This window comes from Hippocampus bargibanti, linkage group LG04 (genome assembly GCF_051943395.1).
Source record: "Hippocampus bargibanti isolate YZ-2025 linkage group LG04, ASM5194339v1, whole genome shotgun sequence".
NCBI lineage: Eukaryota > Metazoa > Chordata > Actinopteri > Syngnathiformes > Syngnathidae > Hippocampus > Hippocampus bargibanti.
In genome coordinates this window covers 20,906,908-20,928,993 of record NC_142737.1, presented here as the reverse complement: position 1 = coordinate 20,928,993, position 22,086 = coordinate 20,906,908, and the positions used below count along the sequence as shown (strand labels likewise).

The window sequence follows — 22,086 nt, the reverse complement described above, 5'->3', positions numbered from 1 at the left end:
TTATGAAAGTTTCTGAAATGACGTATTTCCTGGCAGTTGTGTATTCTCGCGAGAAGTGGTGTATGCAAAAATAATAATTAAAAAATAGCCACCACGTTTGGGGAAGGATGGGGCATGCTTCATACCAAACAAACATATTCATAGTTGATACAGGGGAAAAATGAAACATTCACCTTCCTCCAAAAATATGTAATTATTGTTTTCCGCAGTCCCAATTTTGTGCAGTGAAGAGTCAAATATATTCGTCGCGCAGATTTGACGTCACAATAGGGTCGCCTCAGCACAAGGGCTCGCCATTTTAGCAGGCACTTTATGCCGCTCTGCACAGAGATTCGGGCGATTTATTGACTCGGTTTCTAAGTCAGTCGTAAGAAACAATGCAGGGAAACAGGGGTCCTCATCAGAATCATGGTCCAAACCGCCAATCTGGCCAGGGAGACCAGAAGAAACAAGGTGGAAATGCTAACGGTCAGGAGCCGGCCGACACTGCTCGCCTGAACGAGGCCTTCACGCTGGACTTGCAAAGCTTCAGGAAGCCAGGCGAGAAAACTTTCACTCAGCGCAGCAGGCTCTTTGTTGGAAACCTACCTACCGGAGTCGCAGAAGAAGACATCGAAAAGCTCTTTGCAAAGTACGGCAAGGCTACCGAGGTTTTTGTCAATAAGGACCGAGGCTTCGGCTTCATCCGCCTCGAGACAAGAATCATTGCAGAGATCGCCAGAGCCGAGCTCGATGATGCCCCGTTCAGAGGTAGACCCATTCGTGTTCGGTTTGCAACACACGGTGCTGCCCTGTCTATAAAGAATCTGCCAGAGTTTGTGTCCAATGAGCTGCTGGAGGAGGCCTTCTCAGTGTTTGGGCAAATTGAGCGAGCTGTGATCATTGTGGATGACCGAGGGAGACCCACTGGAAAGGGTATAGTGGAGTACACCTCCAAACCAGCTGCAAGAAAGGCTCTGGACAAATGCAACGACTGTGCCTATCTGCTGACTGCCTTCCCCCGCCCTATTACCGTGGAGCCTATGGAGCAGCTGGATGACGAGGAGGGTCTGTCCGAGAAACTCATCAACAAGAACCAGCAGTACCATAAAGAGCGTGAGCAGCCTCCCCGATTTGCTCAGCCTGGCTCCTTTGAGTATGAGTATGCCATGCGCTGGAAGGCTCTGATGGAGATGGAGAAGCAGCAATACGAGATGGTGGACCGCAACATGAAGGAGGCCCAGGAGAAGCTGGAGGCCGAAATGGAAGCGGCCCGGCACGAGCATCAGGTGATGCTGATGAGACAAGACCTGCTGAGGCGGCAGGAGGAGCTGCGTAGAATGGAGGAGCTCCACAGCCAAGAAGTGCAGAAACGGAAGCAGGCCGAGCTCCGCCAAGAGGAGGAACGCCGGCGGAGGGAGGAGGAGATGCGCCTCCGCAATGAGGAGATGTTAAAGCGTCAGCAGGAGGGCTTCAGGGGTAGCTTCCAGGGAGAAGGCCGGGAGCAAGACATGCGGATGCACATGGCCTCCTCTGGCATGGCGGCAGACAATGCCCCCCTAATGGTGGGCCAGGGCAATGCCAACATGCCGGGGGGTCAGGGGGGCTTCCCCAGAGGCCTGCCCGGACCGGTGGACTATGTGCCAAACAAACAACGGCGATTTTAAGCCCTCTTTGCATGCTCAAGTGTATTTTCATTGTTATATTTAGTTTCACATATGTCACAGCTCAAAGATTTACTTTTGTTCTTTAAAAAAGTGGCATCTATGTTTATTTTTCCATTATATTGTACTTTTGATTTAGCATTTTTAGAAGTAAGCTTCTGACTTGAGCCATCTGTGTAAAATTGTTACTTTTTCGGATGAATTCTAGAAAAATTTTCTCATATAATTTGTCATTTTATTTTTATTATTAAACTCTGGATTAAAATGCTTATGAAAGTGAAAGCTGTTATTTTCTGTTTGAGAACAAGAACAAAAAATATTCTAGGCATAGCTATGGTAAATGAACTGAGGGCGTCACTACAGTTAATGTGATTACAGTCCTGACAAAGATGTATTCATGTCATTCAGCCACGAATTCACCGTTGAAAATGCCTGTAGCGCATCACAAAATGCGACCAACACCGCATTTGGGACCATGAAACCCTAACAGTTTAAATTAGTGGTTTCTAATTTATGTTTGTTGAGTCATTACTGCCGAAAACCTGTTACTGTAAGGTGTGTCACAATCAGGATGATATGATATTAAAATTTTACTTCCTGATATGAAATGTCTTCATTTATTAAGTCAGACAACCCCACAATTACCCTTTTAAAATCTGCTTTATACATTTCCTCAAGAAATCTTTACAATTTTGCTCATTACACTCATCGTTGATATATTCTTCCTTCTAAAATTTTGCTCCATTAGATTTTCATCAATGTGTACTCATTTTCACATTAATAAATAAAATTGTGAAGTGTTGTGTGTTTTTGATGCACATTGACAAATGTCCTTTTTTTAATCAATTCCTCACTTGTCTGGCAGTGTGCGATGCCATAGAAAATATTAGTTCTGAAAGAAAAAATGTTTTTTGGTCAAAACTTTAGCTAACTATCCATTTTGAGCCCTGCATTAACCAGTATTGTGTACTTGTGCTAAAATTAAACAATAACAGTTATTGGTCTTACAATGGAGAAATTCAACGACAGATTAATGATAGAGGGCTTCTTAAAGAATATTTTAATCAAAAATATATATGGAAAACAGCTAGGACAATATTTGGATGACATTTTTATTGGAGAGTAACAGAATACATATCCCAGGTATTCTGTGGACGGGATTGTCCGCTCATGTTAACTCACAAGAGAGGAGTCAATGTATAGATTAAGTCACATGTGCGAGTTGCTTTTTCATAAGAGACGTCTAAATTGTTGGCAACTGCAGATTGCTGAGGGTCTTTTTATCTTTACTGTGTAAAATTCTATATCTTTTCAGACAGTTTACAGGGAGATAGCTCAAATCTTGCTGAGGCGCAATGTCCAGAATAATTAATGAATTATATAAAAAACGTCTGCTTAGTCTAAAATCAATGCTGTCTATGACAAGAGTTTTATCAGCACGTTTCAGAAACAAATCGCACTAATTTCTAACAAGTTTGACAAGCACTGCAGTAATATGGGGGGACAAAATCACCTCATCCATTTTGTAATCTGCGTGATCCTCGCTAGGGTTGTGGGTGTGGAATGCTCTCAGCTGTCTTCTGGCAGTAGGCGGGGGACACGCTGAACCTCTCGCTAGGCACACAGAGACAAACATTCGCCTAGACAATCCATAAACTGTATATTTAATCAGGTTCTCGTTTTTTTTTAATGTGGCGATTAAGTGTTTCGTTGAATGTGGAGGTCCAATGAGGACTTTTCTGACGATTGTATATTACATAGCTGCCATGGAAACACACAACAATGTAAATCTGCCATGTCAAAGTAAAGTGTTATTAAATGTCTTCATTACTGATGTTTAAAATTTGATTTTTAACATGGCTTTGTTCATTACAAAACTAAAACATACCGCGAGCTGTTCATCATGCTGCATTGTACCAGTGAGGCCACCATCTCTGTCAATGATAATGATGATGCACTAAATACAGTTATGCACTAAATAAGATAGAAATCGCTTGGTGTTATGATTGTACAATTAAAATGTCCAAAAATTTTAGTTTATGGTTTTAATATTGTGCAGTAGTTAGTTTTTTTTTCTTCTAAAATAGGTCTACTAGAAGTTGTGGTAAAAAAAATGCAAATGATGAAGTAGTCCTTTGCATTTTGATAAGAGGACTTCATGTATTCATGATCTCAAAGCAATGCAAAGATGATCAAGCTTCCCGGAAATGTGCAAACGCGTTTTGAATTTTTCTTTGAAGTCATAAATCTGAGCTTTGTGCAATGACTTTTCAGAGGTTGAGCAAATCTGTCCCTATCTGGCCCCTTTGTTCTCGTCTTTTTCTCCCATTAAGTTTTATCGTCGTTCCAAATGCTTGCGCACCTTTGCTCTTCACAGACATGCAACATGCAGCTTGGCCCGCCGGTTTTATCTCAGCTTTGACCTTGACATGCGATAACAATGTCAATTACAGATTTAATCTATGATTGTAGGATATACTTGAGGATGTGACTTGAATTGGCTGCCCGCTACTGTCATTTTGTCCACAGATGTCTATGAACAACAAAACTCTCCACCCATCACAATCATACCAATGATGGTCTAATGTAGTTTCCTAATCAGGGCGTCTATTTTACATTTGAAAAATGTCATGGCACACCACGAAAGGAAAACCAATAGGAATACTAAAATAATAATGAACTTGTCTAAGGTTTGTGTGGATTATGTATAAATCGACTGAGTCAGTGTGAAATGTATGCCTTTTTCATTTTGATATAGGCTACTGTACTTGCAAAAACAATCATGACGTGTTCTGCTGTGTGAATGGCAAACGGTAACTAGAAAGCGCGCACTTTTATTTGTGATGACAGTGTAGGCACAGATCGAGTTTGAAAGATATAATCTATTTGCAGAGGCATAGCCAGAAAAGCTTGAGTGGTGGGGGGAAACCGTGACTGCGGATGGGATGATGAAAACGGACTTCTCTGCAATGTTGTTTGTCTGCTATATTGTGTGAAAGTGATTTTGATTAATGATTGACTGATTTCAGTTTCGATCCACATCAATTGTTCATTTATTCTTTCAACATGTTCAAAAAATGTGTCAGAGTATCAATTTTCCTTCATCCATGTGACAATAGCAGAAAAATAACAGCTACCACCATTTTCCATTGTATAGAGGTCTCCACGTCGCTCTGTCCTGTGTATTTGTAATTCATAAATTATCTATCCATTTTCCCATCCGCATTATTATCACAAGGGCCGCGCGGGTAACTGGAGCCTATCCCAGCCATCTTTGAGGAGTAGGCACGGGGACACCGTGAACCGGTTGCCAGCCAATCGCAGGGCACGCAGAGAGGAATCCACACTCACACTGACACAGAGGGACAATTTAGAGTGTTCAATCATCCTACCATGCATGTTTTTGGAATGTGGGAGGTAACCCGGGAACACCCAGGCAGGCCTGGGAAGAACCTGTAAACTCCACACAGGAACTGATTGAATTTAGGACCTCTTTACTGTGATGTTGACATGCTAACCACTAGACCTCATCAATAATTTCTGTACAAACGGACCATATTCATGGGAATTGTATCATTTATCCTTAATGATGTCAACACCATGCTAGTTTGCCACAGCACGTTGTTGGGAATCACTGGTGTAAAGATCTGATCATACAGACTTGGAATTGGGATAATTTATAGCCCTGGCAGTGTGTTTAGCAGAAACACGTTTTCCGCGGGAAGGTCACTGATATTCATGACCTTGTTGAAATTCATCCACAATGTATTTGATTTCTTCACAGTTTCAGAATGGTAGTGTACAGGGTGTGGTTGATATTCCAGACTCTGCCAGTTGCTCCGTATCTCCGGGCAACCCTATCAACATCCCTCTCAAGTTAATCATCAGACACAGTTATTGATCATCCATAACTGCCATTGGTCAGGCCTGGCATCAGACCAGATAAGACACTGACATCATCGGAGGGCTGAAACTGGACATGTCAGGATGTTTGTGCATTCCCAGCTGTGAACAACAGGCAGACACAACGACACGGACTTCCCTTCAAGTGGATCTTCAAATGCAGGGACAAGAGTGATTAACTGTGCCCGAAGACCCTTTTGTGACTGTAACATCAAAAGTCATGCGTCTTGTCGCAGCCCTGATCGCTTTTTTGACACGCACGGTGAGACTTATCCAATGGATATTGGTAAAACTGACACTTTTATCGCTGCCGTCAGTTTCCACTTAACATGCTATAACGAGAAGCTTGGGAATCACTAATTTGAAGTTTAAAGAGGTGATTTATGGACCAGTTTACACCAATCAGTTGGTGTAAACCTTCTAGAATCTAGATGGAGACGACAGTTCACCTTGCCGTGTCTGTTTCACTCAGATTTACTGTGGCCATCTGCGCTTTGACTGTGGGCCCATTGTTTAGTTGGTCAGCAAAGCACGGCACTTTTAAACATGATAAATTATTATTCTCCATCAGAACCTTACTGTTTTTTTGAATGGTTGTAAAATGTTGTTAACTATTCATACATGGCATGCCAATACACAATGGATAGATAACTGTCATTTAACATAATAAAATTAGACATTGCTGTGAATTTCTGGTGTGAGAAGTGTATACTACTACTCCTACTACTACTACTTCTACTACTAATAATAATAAAGTGTCATTGAGAGTTTTGAAAGGCACTTATAAATGAAATGTATATAATAATGGTTGTTAGTTAAGGTTATTATTACTACAGTATCATGATCGCAATAACAGTCATCATTTACCGGTAAGTTTAAATATCTGAACATGTACTGTAACTGTAGCATAACAGTTATTCTACTGCCATGCACTGTCATTCAAATGAGAGTTGTTTACAGTACTGCATTCATAAAACCGAATAACAGTAGATGCTGTGTAAATTTACCACACCACCCGCTGTTATCGCATGCTGTACTGTACTTCAAAATACAGTACAGTACTGTACTGTTTAATACACTACATTCACTGCATTGTAAAGTAAGAGTATTTTCCTCTCATTTTAGAGTGCAATTTTTTACAGTGTCGACACACGCTTCTTGTCTACATTTTTTAATGCTATGTAGGATTAGATGGTAGAGGTACCATTTGTACCATTGGTTTTAACTATCATAAATGTCAAAGGAATCTATTCTGCTGTTCATATTTTCTGCTAAGACGTTGATTAGGTCGGGGCACAGTACAATCCTGAAGCCATGACGATAACCTTTTTCTTATGTTTATGGGGTTGTAGTTTGACATCTTTGGTAGTGCAAAGCGACATCAATCATGATAAATCTGAGCAACTCTTGTTACTCTTTATATTTATTTATTTATGTCAACGATTTAAAAAAACGTTCAATGACAATTTACATAAATGGCATACAATTTCGACAAAGAATTGATGCAGATGTTACATCCCAATTGGCATGAAAATCAAATTGAATAGTTTGAATAAAAACCCATTTTTGTCCTACCCTCAAAAATATTTGTGGTTGACACCTGGCCACAGTGCCGATGGATCAATTCATCGAAAATGAGGGGACATTCAAACAAACACCAGCTGTCATTGTTCCTGTATGGTCATGTCGATCCTGTTCCACACTGTGCAGGTTTTGTCACAGGCTGAGCATCGAGCCGGCTACTGTGCTTTCTACGAAGAATGTGGCAAAAACCCTTCACTAGAAGGCACCCTCATCCCTCCCATTGTCCCATGCCGGAATTATAGCCAAGCCCGAGAACTGACGGGAGAACACTACCGTAAACTCCAAAAGGTCTGTAGTCATGGCAAGAAAGCGGAATGAATATCAAACAAAAGAAATATGATCTCATTGAACATGTTCCCGACTTGCAGGTGTGTCCCATGCTGGACAAGGGAGAGGGCAGCACCTTTGCCTGTTGCTCCATTAAGCAGCTGTCCTCCTTGGAAATGAGTTTGACATTGTCTAAGGCCCTGCTGGTGCGCTGCCCTTCTTGTGCCGAAAACTTTGTCCACCTGCACTGCATCAACACCTGCAGCCCAAACCAGAGCCAGACGGTCAATGTCACAAAGGTCATGAATGTTACCCACCTGGGAAAGACCAGAGAGGCCGTGGTGGAGTACCAGGCGTATCTGGCCACCAGCTTTGCAGACGGCGCCTTTGAGTCATGTCAAAACGTGCGGATCCCCGCCACGGGAGGTTTCGCCATCGCCACCATGTGCGGCCGCTACGGTGCCAAGCTGTGCACCCCCCAGCGCTGGTACGACTTCCAGGGAGATACTAGCAATGGTCTGGCTCCACTGGACATTGATTTCAAACTCATAAAACCCGGACAAGTAGAGGGAGTGCCCGAGGGTGTGATTCCCTATAGCGGGCGAGCTTTAAGGTGCAATGAGACCACACCGTCCGGCGGTCAGATGTGCTCGTGTCAGGACTGCAAAGGATCCTGCCCTGCTCTGCCACCTCCCCCGCTGCCACCAGGACCCTTCAGACTTTTGGGCACAGACGGCTTCCTTGTCATTGCTATCGTCTTATTCTGTCTCCTGATCTTTTCCTTCCTCTTCTTCCTCTTGGTCTCTTGTTTGGTCAAGTGGCAGAAGAACCAGGATCAAGAGAAAAAAAAGAAGAAAGGCAAAGATCAGAACTGTAACGATGTCAGTCAGCGGGTCATTCATCCAGCAGAGGTGACGTGTGCCGACAGGAACAGCATGGCCGCTCAGGCCTTCCTGAGCTCCGGGTTTCACAAATGGGGAACATTCATGGCTACATATCCTCTCACGGTTAGTTTCTCCTAAAGCATCTTCAGACAAAATCAGATACTCATGCACATCATGTTATTCCATTTCAAATTACACTAGTGTATGGGTATACGATTCATATGTTAATGTATCCTTTAGTGCATGGGTGTTTACTACGACAATTTGAACTTTAGCAAGCATCATGGCACTTGACATGCTTGATTTGCCTTCACGGGCCGAATAAAATTCTGTGGCGGGCCAGATTTGGCGGCCAAACCTTGCCTTTGATATCAGCGCTTTAGTGGTTTCGATACCCTGTCAGTGCACCAATATGCTGTATCGGCAAAATTGGATTGGATTAGCCGTTATTAGTATCGCAGTGGAGAAATTTACATTTCTACTTGTTATGAACAAGTAGAACGAAAACATTGAGCCCCCTCTCAAACAAATCTCCGCTGCGACTATAAATACGTAGTGTCATTTGTTTAGTAATTTGGAAGTACACTTTGATAGATCAGCTAATACTTTTTGCTGACTATCTGACAGAGTGCCGCTGCCACCTAATGTAGTCAGTCAATGTGCAGTTAAATTTTATTCTCCTACAAAAAAAATGCACCCCTCCTCCACCCTCCATTATCACCACCACCAATTTGAGAACAACCGCTCTTGTGTTATTTTGTTGAGTTGACCACTTAACAATACCAAATAAACATATATAATTACACATATAATTAATGTGTTAACAGTAATTGGGGAAATGTTGTTTTATAAAACACTTTAAAACAAAGTAACATTGTATCCAATCATTTGTTGAAATAATTGATGGAAGCCTTTTAGTTGGGTTTGTTTGTCCAAGCTTATTTTAGCATGTTCATATCAGATCAATATCTTCATGTATTGAAATGCTGGTTGTCACACGCAGTCATCTGACTTGTTCAACCGCCCTCTGCATCTCAGGTGCTACTGGTGTCGGCTGTGGTTGTCGCGGGCTTCACCACCGGCCTCATGTTCATCGAGCTCACCACTGACCCAGTGGAGCTGTGGTCGGCTCCCAACAGCCGAGCTCGTCAGGAGAAGGATTTTCATGACAAACACTTTGGGCCTTTCTTCAGGACCAACCAGCTGATTTTGACAGCACCAGGCAGGAAAGGCCACATTTATGACTCTTTGCTCTTTGGAATGCAGAACTTTAGCGGGCTTGTTTCAAAAGACCTAATGATTGAGATGTTGCTTCTCCAGAAAAAAATACAGGTAAACAGAATCACAGAAGCCAAACGGGTCTCCGCGCCATGTTGGCCATTCAATACCGCTCTGATATTTCTAGAACATCGAGTTCTGGTCAGAGGAGCTAAATCGCACGGCAAGTCTGAAAGACGTGTGTTATGCGCCACTGAATCCCACCGACTCATCCCTGACCGACTGCGCGGTCAACAGTCTGCCGCAATACTTCCAAAACAGTCTGGACAACATCAATGCCAAGGTGAACATGACTGAACTAGGGGTGACCAAAGAGGTGGATTGGCGAGATCACCTCATCTACTGCCTCAAGTAAGCACTCTCATGCCTAAATAAGAATGAAACTCCTCCAGCATGCACTCAGTTTCTTTCGTCTTCTCTTCTGTGACTTCTCAAGTTCGCCTCTGTCATTCAAAGACATCACCGATTTAGGATTGAGCTGCATGGCTGACTATGGAGCTCCAGTCTTTCCTTTCTTGGCTGTCGGCGGATACCGTGGTGAGTGGCCGGTAGTATCAACCCGTGGAAACAAGACATTACCGTGTGACCAGTTTTAAGAAGCATTTGCATTGAAATATGCAGAATTTATTGGTAGGAAGAGGTCCACTGGGTTGCCTCTTCCATGACAAATAACTTCCAAGCAAACCCGTATTTGATATAGTTACTATAAAATCAGACTCCGGTTCCTCGAGAGCCATATCTGCCTGTTTTTGATCCCTGCCGACTCCAACACACCTGATTCAAACGATCAGCTCATGGGCAAGCTCTTTAGAAGCCTGAAATGATCACTATCGATTAAGTCATGTTGGAGTAGGAAGAGCCCTAAAACAGGCAGGATGTGGCTCTTGAAGGACCTATGGACCCTCACCCTGCTTTGGACTTTGCAAAAAAATGCCGCAATTTTTGTTCCCAAAAGAATTTCCTTGTACACAGTCTCATATGCTGAATTGTGACGCAGCAGTGATACGTGTCATCCCGCCGTTAAACACGTTTGCTGTCCCAGGTGATGAGTACACCAATGCAGAGGCTTTCATTTTGACCTTCTCCCTCAACAACTATCCACGAAACAATGTCAAGTACAACGTGGCCATGCAATGGGAGAAAGAGTTTCTGAAAATTGTCCAAGACTACCAGAGAGACCCCACAACCAACTTTACGTTTGCATACATGGCGGAGGTGGGTTTAAAATCTGGAAATTTGCCAATAAAAGCGATTTTCGGTAGGAAAATATAGTTTGTGGAAACTATTATTGAGCCATTCATTTCTTATTTTATTCTTTTTATTTCCAGTGATCTCCATATTTGCCGATGTATCATATCCACAAAGGGTAGTTGTGGTTTGTAACTGTGCTTATGTCTACAGAGGTCACTGGAGGATGAGATCAATAGGACTACAGCGGAGGACATTCCCATCTTCATGATCAGTTACGCTGTCATCTTTGTTTACATTGCCGTCGCTCTGGGGGAGTATTCTTCTTGGAGCCGCATATTAGTAAGCTTTCAAAATGCCTTTGTCTGAAGACAATCGTGCTCCCACAGGATCTCCATTTTCACATTTTGGGCCGCTGGTTCACAGATGTGAAGCTATAGTAAAAGATGAAGCCAGTGTGAGATATTTGTAAATTCCCACTCAAACTTGGTCACAATCACCCTGCGATATGATAAGGATTTTCAAATGGATTAGAATTATAGTATGCCAAATGATTTCTGTAGCTTGAATCATAGTCTTTAACGTGGCCCTGTCACAAAAGTGCCCACAGTGATAAAAAGCTCCCACTACAATGCAGCCCATTCAAGATATTTTTTATCACATGGGTGATGCAAAGTACAAATATAATACAGGAGTCAAGAGCTATATCCTGCCTGTTTGAAATCTCTCCCTACTCCAACAAACCAAGTTGAAATGATCAGGATCATTTCGGGTTTCTACAACCTGATAGGTTGAATCAGATGTGTTGGCGTAGGACGGTATTTCAAACAGAAAGGATATGGATTTTGAGGAATCTGAGGTTCCCAACCCCCAATATAATATATCTTTATTCATAAACCGCCAGCACAACAGCTGCAGCTGTAACAAAGAACATTGAACGTGAACGAACAGTACTCCAACAGAACACGTAATGTAAAACATTGACAGTGCCATATAGCCATTATCTCCGCAAAGAGACATACGTTTACTGATAAAATACAGACGATAGGATACAGTGAAAGCCATGGACTGGATTTGCTCTTTTACGTTCTATAGGTGGACTCAAAGTTTCTCGTGGGCTTTGGCGGGATTTTGGTGGTTGTATGCTCGGTGCTGGCATCCATGGGCTTCTACTCTTGGATCGGCGTTCCTTCCTCGTTGGTCATTCTGCAAGTCGTACCATTCCTGGTGCTTGCTGTTGGAGCTGACAACATCTTCATCTTTGTTCTGGAGTACCAGGTGTTTATCTTTCTATACCATGACTATGCCTTTATAATTGTTCTGACCATAATTAGACTGTCGATGAGAAGGTTTCTTCAGCCGTCATCTGTACTTTTTTGAAGTTGTCGGACGTTTCGCTTCTTATCCAAGATGCTTCTTCAGCGAACTAAAGTCTTACTGGTAGTATCGGCCCTATATATATATATATATATCCCTAATATCCAGACATGGCGGCGCCGGACATAGCTATAATAGGTCCCTAATCTCAGGTTGGGGGGAGCAGAGGACCATTCCCTGCGGCCCCACCGATTGTTCCTACTTTCCTGACTAACGACTGGCCTGTTGGCCCCACTCCCTCCGGTTTCACCCCATCAGCATTACTAATGTTGCCTAACCTAAGCAGGCTATTGTATGAACGATCCAAATTGAACCTCACCCCACCAGAAGGATTTATTTGTTTTATGAGAATCGCTTCTTTTACTCCCCTTTCAAACCATCTATGTTCTTTCGGTAAGATTTTAACCTCATTGTCGCCAAATGAGTGGATCATCTTGGATAAGAAGCGAAACGTCCGACACCTTCAAAAAAAGTACAGATGACGGCTGAAGAAACCTTCTCATCGATGGACCACTCCTGTACGACTGAGAGCTTACACAGACATAATTAGACTGATACAAGTTTTGTGTTCACATTTGGCAGAGAGATGTACGGAAGCTCGGTGAGGAAAGAGAACAGCAGATTGGTCGTGTGCTTGGAAACGTTGCTCCCAGCATGCTCCTGTGCAGTCTCTCTGAGTCTGTCTGCTTCTTTTTAGGTAAGGAAGGACCTTTTCACAAATCTACAAAAAAAATGAATACCGTATTTTCCGGTGTACAGTATAAGGCGCACCGGAGTATAAGGCGCACCCCCAATGAATGGTGTATTTTCAAACTTTTTCCATATACAGTATAAGGCACACCTTCGATGAATGACAAACGTTTTCCAAATATAATATAATAATATACTAAGTTTCTTAGATAAGAAGCGAAATGTCCGACACCTTCTAAGTACAGATGACGGCTGAAGAAACCTTTTCATCGATGGACCACTCCTGTACGACAGAGAGCTTACACAGACAAATATAATATAGAAAAAAAAGTTTTCCAAATATAAGGCAAACCACATTATAAAGTGCTAAAGTAGAGGCTGGGGTTATGTGCTACTTCTTCTACAGGGGGAAATGGAGTCGGTGGCTGCCGACAGGAGTTGCAAGAGCTGTTGTGGGTCAATATTACTTCACATATAATGCGCACCGGAGTATAAGGCGCAGGGTCATCTTTAGAAGAATATCAAGGCTTTTGGGCGCCTTTGGGGCCTTATACACCGGAAAATATGGTACAGTAAAGTCTCGTTATATCGATATCGGATATATCGATAGTCCCGGTTATATCGATACTATTTCTATGCACGCACGGAGAAAATTACATGCAAACAGGGTCGGATATATCGATAGTCCCGGTTATATCGATATTTTTTCGGACTCCCTTGAATATCGATATAACGAGACTTTACTGTAGTTGCATGTTCTCCCATGGCCTACCTGGGTTTTCTATGAGTCCTCCAGTTTCCTCCCGCATTCCCAGAACATGCATGGAAGGCTGATGAACACTCAAAAATGTTCCTAGATATGGGTGTGAATGGTTGTTTTTCTGTGTGAGCCCTGCAATTGGCTGACAACCGGTTTAGGGAATGAATGAATGAATGAATACTGTGTTTGGCGAATAATTAATCGTTTTATGGCTGCAACACGTTCCAAAGAAAGCTCTGAGAGTCTGGTTTATCACTGTTTTACATGAGCTTTTTGGAAACTGAGGAAACCAATAATTGGAATTTTTCCTCATTCTTGCACGATGTACTGTTTCAGATGTTCAATAGTCCGGGCTCTAGGTTGCTATGTTGTATGCCACACATTATCAATGGTGGACAGGTCTGGACTGCAGGAGGCTCCTCCGTAATACGTGTTCTATATGTAGTGTTTTATTTATTGGAACATAGTCTTGGTATGTAAATGGCTGTTATGAAATTGTATTTTGGATGCTGTTTAATGATTTCATGGAGCAGTACGCACCAAATGTCAGTTTCTGTACAATGTGTCGTGTCATTTCTTTTGTCCAAGGTGCCCTGTCCACCATGCCCGCAGTGAAGACCTTCGCTTTGTACGCAGCTTTGGCTGTACTTCTGGACTTTGTTCTCCAGATGACAGCTTTTGTGGCATTGCTGTCGCTAGATGCCCGGCGCCAAGACAACAACCGCTGTGAGCTGCTTTGCTGCGTCACCATAGCCACTCAGAAATCCAACAAGCCAAACGAGGGCTTCCTGTTGCCCCTCATGAGGAAGTACTACGCCCCCATATTGCTGAACCGTTACATGAGATTCATCGTGGTACGGCCTCAAAGAGTGACTTACAACTGTTTTACATCATGAGTTCACCTTCAAAATGTGTTCTACACCCCTTCCTCTCCAGATGTTGGTGTTCCTCTTCTTGTTCAGTGCTTCTCTGTACCTGATGTTCAATGTGACAGTGGGTCTGGATCAGGAGCTGGCAATGCCCACGGTCAAGGCAGCACACTATTCGCGTTTGCTTGTCGATACTGAATTTATAGTACAGAGTGTAAAGATCATTGTGATTGCGCTTCCAACTCATAAATGTGTTTTGTATTTTGCAGGACTCTTATATGCTGGATTATTTCCAGTATTTATACAAATATTTGGAAGTCGGAGTCCCAGTTTATTTTGTAACAAAACGAGGCTTCAATTTTACCACAGTAGATGGCATGAACGCCGTGTGTTCAAGTGTGGGCTGCGACCAGTTCTCAATGATCCAGAAGATTCAATATGCCGCCAATTACCCCGAACAGTAAGTCCTTAAAATAATTTAAAAAAATATCCATGCTGTTCTTCAATGCAACACTGTGAATAGCAAATTGGTTATATTCTCCTACCTGACACATCCTTGAACCTACTGATATCACAGCAGCACCTTTTGCATCCTCACAATCAGATCTGATAGTAAAATGTCAGTTACGTGATGAGCTGTGGCCCGATAAAGGTCACATGTCACTGACTGTGCCAAGATTAGAAATGATGACATGTTTGGTAACTTCATTCAAAAACATGACCAAGCAAAATTGAAGGAACTTTAAGCTGCCTATCCAGGATCACAATATAGAATGAGCATTGTTGCTTTCAGAGAGGCACTGAATGAAATAAATAACAAGGCTAAACCATTTTCCCCCCAGCATACAAAAGTTACATGACATTTTCCAACTTCACCGCTGCAGTATACCTACCTGTATACTGTAGCATTGGCCTTGCGATGTAAAACTAATGCTGAGTAATTCTGATGCCACCGTTAAGGTCACTCTATTTTACAGGCTGATAGCAGAGTAGCAATGCTATCACTACTACTTTATAACACAAAGAAGCCTCTTAATAAAGCCACATTATACAGTATTTGTCAGCAGTGGCAGGCTGTGGATTTCATCGTTAGGCCTTCAGTACTGCTTTGTGTGACTCAATCCAGACTGAACAAACTGTGGTGTGATTCCACAAGTCCATTAGAGGTTAACATTCACCAGGAAATAACTGACCGGCTTTTCTTCATGATGTCCATTTTTTTTCTTGAGAAGTCTGTCTAGAAAATGGGTTGAACAGTAAATCTGCAACCAAATCCATTTCTTCTCCTCCTTCAGCCATTGTGGGTTAACAAAACTGCTATTAAATCAACTCAATATATTTGCTGATGCAGAGATCTGGAGGAAGCGTATGACAGCGTGCCCAGAGAAGAGCTGTGGTATTGCATGAGGAAGTCTGGAGTGACAGAAAAGTATGTCAGAGCGGTACAAGACATGTATCATGACTGTCAGACAGTTGTGAGGTGTGCTGTCAGTGTGACAGAGGAATTCAAGGTGGAGGTGGTACTCCACCAGGGGCCTTGGAAAGGAGAGGAACGAAGATCAGTCGCAGCAAGACGGAATATATGTGTGTGAATGAGAGGGATCCAAGTGCAAGAGTGATGCTACAGGGAGAAGAGATAAAGAAGGTGGAGGATTTTAAGTACTTGGGTTCAACTGTCCAGAGCAATGTAGAGTGTGGGAAAGAGGTGAAGAAGCATGTCCAGGCAGGCTGGAACGGCTGGAGAAAAATGTCAGGTGTGGTGTGTGTGATAGAAGGGCTTCAGCGAGGATGAAAAGAAAGGTGGATAAAACTGTGGTGAGACGAGCCATGATGTTTCGACTGGAGACAGTGCCACTGAAGAAAAGACAGGAAGCAGAGCTGGAGGTAGCAGAGCTGAAGATGTTGAGGTTTTCATTGGGAGTGACCAGGTTCGATAGGATCAGGAATGAGTAGATTCGAGGACAACTCATATTAGAGGCTTTGGAGAGAAAGTCAGAGAGGCCAGACTGAGATGGTTTGGACATGTCCAGAGGAGAGAGAACGACTATATCGGGAGAAGGATGCTGAGCCTTGAACTGCCAGGCAGGAGACAGAGAGGAAGACCAAAGAGGAGGTTTATGGATGTTGTCAAAGAGGACATGAAGGTAGCTGGTGTGAGAGAAGAGGATGCACAAAACCGGGATAGATAGAGGACACTGATTCGCTGTGGCGATGAATGAAGGGAAAAGCCGAAAGGGAAAGAAGAAGAAATTTGCTGATGCAGCTCGCTACCGATACAGTGTGCTTGCTCTGGCCAGTATGCTCTTGTCACTAGGAGCTTGTAATCAGAGCAGAACTCTGACTTTGACCAGCGCCTTTCATGAAGGTGTTTGGCATCCCTTTTGGTTTGCCAACTCGAAATCTGATTGGTTTAATGAAACCGTTTTAACAACACTTATTTTATGCTACAGGGCTTGCAGAACTGATTGTGAAGGCGTCCAGGTAGATTTCTGACCCTGGTAACAAATGAGGGCTGAAATGTGATTGGTTAAACATTTAAATATGAAAATAAACATCTGGAAGCAGAACAACAGGAGGAAAATCAATGAAAGGAAGCAGAAAGACAATTTGGAATTATTTAGTAAGAAATTATGGACAAAATATAATTAACATCAGTCTGTGATTCAGATATTTTCAGGCCAGCAGAGAAGCCTTTGCGGGCCTTGGCAATCCGCCACTGTTTGTCAGTAATTTTAGCTATGTCATATATGATTTTTATCATGCTATTGTGCCGTGTATAGATCATACATTGGCATCTCTGCAAACTCCTGGGTTGATGATTTCATCGACTGGTTGAACCCGGGATCCAGATGTTGTCGACTTTATAGCTTTGGTCCAAATACTGGAAAGTTCTGTCCTGCAGACAAATGTGAGCATCACTGATGACACAACATTGAAGTACATTCTCGCCTCGTGTTCTAACGGTGTCTTGCGCCTTATGTCATCACAGCTTCTTTCCTCTGTGGACGAAAGTGTATGGCGAACCCTTCAAACGGCGTCCTGCGGCCCACCGTGGAACAGTTTAACCGCTTTCTTCCAAACTTCTTGGGTAATAGGCCTGACCTGCAGTGCCCCAAAGGGTTTGTATTATCCGTACACACGCACGCACACACACGCACGCACACACATTAACGTAGCACAATGTATAAAATGCATCCTCACTTACCTGTGATTTTCTCCTAAAGAGGACTGGGAGCTTATGATACGGCTGTGGTGAAAGACGACAGCGGAGAAATCATTGGTGAGACATCTCAAAAATCATATTACAGTCAGCAAATTTCCCCAGAGAGATTAACGGCATGTTTGACACGACTTTTTTCCGTGTGCACGCAGCCTCTCGCTTCATGGCTTACCACACCCCTCTGACAAACTCTCAGGAGTTCACTGCGGCACTACTGAGGGCAAGAGAGCTGGCCTTCGACATCACCGAGGGTATGAGAAAGATCAATGGAACCTCTCCAGAGTTTGAAGTCTTCCCTTACACGTAAGAACTCTTGTTCTCAACAACATCCGTTCTGGCCTCGTGTTTCATATACTGTATTTTCCGCTGTAGAATGCACACACAAAAGCCTCAATTGTGTTCACTTGTGTTGCACTTTATATGTGAAGTAATATTGAGCCACAACAGGCCTCACAATGACTGTCAGCAAACGTTTCCCTCTGTAGAAGAAGTGCGTTACCCCAGCCTGTACTGTAGCGCCTTATAATGTAGTGTGCCTTATACTGTATTTATAATTTGTTTTATATTTATACATATTTGGAAAATTGTTTTATTAATTGAAGGTGCACCTTATATTCCGGTGCACTTTATATCTGAAAAAAAGTTTTAAAATACACCATTCATTGGGGGTACACGTTATACTCTGGTGCGCCTTATACACCGGAACATACGGTATTTGCTATGTCTGATGTGGGTACCAATTTGGTAGGCCACTTGCAGAAAAACACTTGTACTGTATATAAATGTACTGTTTATAGCTGGTTTTAATGAAAAAAAATAATGGGAAAAGTGGTTAGATGTTATCTTCAAATTTATTTCAATGTTAGTCTATTAGCCCTTTCATACAGCCTGTAACCTGATAACATGAAAAGTTGTCTTCTGTAGCAACCGTACTGACGAAAGGCTTCTAGAAATTGTCATGTGCTGGATCGTTTGATTTACTGCACCATTTTCAAAATGACATGGATACCATGAGTGACGTTAACATAAATGGTTCCATGTCCATCTCGCAGAGTGACCAACGTTTTCTACGAGCAGTACTTGACGATCGTACCAGAGGGCCTCTTCAACATCTCATTGTGTCTGCTGCCAACATTTGTTGTGTGCTGTCTGCTTCTGGGCTTGGACCTGCGCTCCGGTTTGCTCAACCTCATCACCATCATCATGATCACTGTGGACACTGTTGGAGTCATGACACTCTGGGGAATCCATTACAACGCTGTGGCTCTCATTAACTTGGTTACAGTAAGTGGACAGATTTGATGGTCAGCCAATCAATGGAACAATCGAATCAGTCTGATCCAACTATGTTACAGACAATTGTTATTTAATTTGGTGTTTCTCTATTTTGACTATGTTGGTGATATTTTTATATTTGGATTGTTTTCAGGCAGTGGGCATTTCTGTGGAATTTGTTTCCCACATGACGAGGTCCTTTGCTCTTAGTACAAAGCCCACGCATGTGGAGCGAGCCAAAGAGGCCACCGCCAACATGGGCAGTGCAGTAAGTTGCATAATTTGCAACAGTTGACATGAGGTCAATTCCAAATCTAAGATGATTTGCTTTGACTCCAAAGGTGTTTGCTGGTGTTGCGATGACCAACCTGCCCGGCATCCTTGTTTTGGCCTTTGCCAAAGCGCAGCTTATCCAGATCTTCTTCTTCCGCCTAAATCTGGTCATCACACTTCTGGGGATGGCTCACGGACTCATCTTCCTCCCTGTGGTGCTTAGTTACTTTGGTAAATGTCCTTCCCCCCGACCCCTTATTTTCAGCAAACACATACATTGCTTGTGAAGCTTTCAGGTGATATTTCTGGATTTACAGGTAATTTGACTTGTTTGTAAGCTCTTTGAATGTAACAAATATTTCAGGACTTCTTGCTCACCTGTAAAGCTTAGAGTGCATTTTAGAATCAAACTGAAAGTTCAACAGAATATACTGAACAAACAACACTCGTAATCACCATTTTCTATGCTTTAAACAGGCCCTGGTGTGAATAAAGCCATTCTGGTGCAGATGCAGCAAGCACAGGAAAAGACCCGCCAGGAATTGGAGCTGAAAAACAACATGAGACAATTCTATGATAACATGAGCTATGAAGACGATGACACAAAGACGGAGCCGCATGCCAATGGTAGACTTCCGTATATGCCAGAGGCATTGAAATACAAACAGGAAGAGAAGATTAAGCATTTTTGAAGCTTTCGGAATTAAATGGAGTATTATCGAGCTCTGATGAGTCAATAAATACCTCTAGAATAAACAACTGGAAATGGACAAGTAACAGCAAAATCGAGAAAGTGGGAGGGCGTATTTGTAACCTGACTGCATACCTGCATCATAAGTGGACGGGTAGGCCTGAACACAATTACTCACAGTTGGAATTGGACTCCCTTCACACAAATATGACTATTGTGAAGAGATTCAGCACATTATCTCCTCACTAGCACTCCAGTGTTGACATCTTGACAACTTTTTAATGTATGTCATAACAAGAAGTGGACAGATGTTCTTGAATTTTGTACTTGTTTGATGTAATTATTTTGTGTACGGTATGTACTGATACTTAATATTAGCACTGTTTGGAATTAATATACACTCCCAACATCTCAAAATGCAGTTCAAGAACCAAAAGTTGGACTCTTTCGCGGCGATACTCCAGGAGCTCTCATGCATTGTGATACTTGATTGTATGTACTTTGTGAGGCAGAAAATAAATATACAGGGTGCCCATAAAGTCTGGTTAGCAGTTAAAAAAAAACTTGAAAATACTTCTTAATACAAAACATTTTTTCTCAGACGTAATGTTGCTCAATAATCTTTTCAAATGACAACCGTAAATGCTCAATGCATAATTGGTGTGAATTCAATGGTAGTCTGCATTGTTGTCGATTTCAGCACGTTGACTGGTAACATGGTCGTCAAGTTAGCACGCAGACTTCACAGTGCGGAGGTCATCGATTCAAACCCCGCTCAAGATCTCCCTGTGTGGACTTTGCATGTTCTCTCCGGGCCTTAATAAGTTTTCTCTGGGTCCTCCAGTTTCCCCCATATTCCAAAAACAGCATTTGGCAGGTTAATTGAACACTCCAAATTGTCCCAGGGTTTACTCACACCTGGGCACGAATAGTTGTTCGTATCTGTGTGCCCTGCGATTGGCTGGCAACCTGTTCAGGGTGTCCCCCACCAACTGCCCGAAGACAGGTAGGATAGGCTCCAGCACCCCCTGTGACTCAGTGTGGACAAAGCAGTATGGAAAATGAATGACTGGTAGTGTGTTCTTTTGTGTGGTTTAAAGGACAACCGACGTCGGCGGACAAGTTGTGTCCATAATTTGTAAAATGTCTTCAAATGGCTTCGACTGAGCGTATTTTACAAAGGTTACACCGCATATAGTAGCTATATTTTAGGTTTTAAGACTTGCGCTGAATATTCCGGGAGTCTTGTTTTTGAGTTGGTGAGGAGTCCGTACGTGACATCACTGAAGGAACGCCCCTGACTGAAAAAAAGGACACATTGTAGCAGTCCTTCCATCACGTCAATGCATTTTGCTGTGCTTGTTTGGTCTGAAAACGTCATGTTGCACCAAAAAGAGCCAGAAGAGGGGGACCAAGCTCCATATAAAGAATTTATCAGCCTGTAGAAACAGGCTGATTAATTCCTCACAGGAGCTCGGTCGCCATTTTCTGCCGCTTTTTGGTGACACATTTCTCCCCAATGTTGCCTCAAAATGGCATGGAATAAATTCTTTAATTGATTGCAAACATGTATGCTTTCCTCTTCAGAACTATTTGAATCATATCCATAACTGGATGTGTAACAAGAAAGCATATTCTCCGAATCTGAAGCCATTGGTTTGATTCTCCAGCAATGCAAGACATCTTGGCATGATGTCACGAATTGGGGGCGGGACTTTCTGAAAATGCCCAATTCGCAGCTCAATTTTTTGCAGATTTTGGACACTTTGAGTCATTTTTATTGGTGTTTTGCATTTGAATAAAAATATCATACTGCGCGTTTTGGGTATTTTAGGTGCTATAAAACATTTTTCTGATGTCCGTTAAGAAACAAAAAAGTGACGTTGGTTGTCCTTTAAATCTGTCATCTTCATCATGTCCACTTTCTCTTTGATCGTATCCAAGTAAATAAGTCAGGGGGACTTTGAAGACACGCTGTGCTGTCGCACCAAAACTGTACATATAGCAAAGTTTTGTTTTGTCTTTCAAGACAAGAGTAGGAAAATAGACTTGAGGTCCTAGTGCCAAATAAACCTGTTTCTCGGGACTCACATGACTGCTTCAGTCTTGCCTCTGCTTTCAAAAATAAAACTGATCCAAAACAGTTTTACATCAGCATTGTGATTTGGTGTGCCTTCAAACACA

The 22,086-nt window shown here is 42.6% G+C and overlaps 2 protein-coding genes across 2 annotated transcripts; both read left to right on the top strand.

The window, feature by feature from the left end:
- Positions 1 to 253: 253 nt before the first annotated feature.
- nono (non-POU domain containing, octamer-binding) lies at positions 254 to 2,445 on the top strand. The gene has a single exon (XM_088994660.1). It carries the CDS (start codon positions 378 to 380, stop codon positions 1,644 to 1,646), a length of 1,269 nt encoding a protein of 422 aa, XP_088850786.1. The 5' UTR covers positions 254 to 377; the 3' UTR covers positions 1,647 to 2,445.
- Positions 2,446 to 5,640: 3,195 nt separating this feature from the next.
- Positions 5,641 to 22,051, top strand: npc1l1 (NPC1-like 1). The gene is made up of 21 exons (XM_088994659.1): positions 5,641 to 5,808; positions 7,257 to 7,418; positions 7,499 to 8,404; positions 9,320 to 9,613; positions 9,687 to 9,910; positions 9,996 to 10,096; positions 10,602 to 10,774; positions 10,961 to 11,089; positions 11,843 to 12,025; positions 12,707 to 12,821; positions 14,163 to 14,428; positions 14,511 to 14,600; positions 14,713 to 14,903; positions 17,224 to 17,351; positions 17,433 to 17,562; positions 17,668 to 17,723; positions 17,816 to 17,966; positions 18,716 to 18,947; positions 19,093 to 19,206; positions 19,280 to 19,442; positions 19,689 to 22,051. The coding sequence occupies exons 1-21, from the start codon at positions 5,767 to 5,769 to the stop codon at positions 19,901 to 19,903; spliced, it is 4,065 nt and encodes a 1,354-aa protein (XP_088850785.1). The 5' UTR covers positions 5,641 to 5,766; the 3' UTR covers positions 19,904 to 22,051.
- Positions 22,052 to 22,086: the final 35 nt, after the last annotated feature.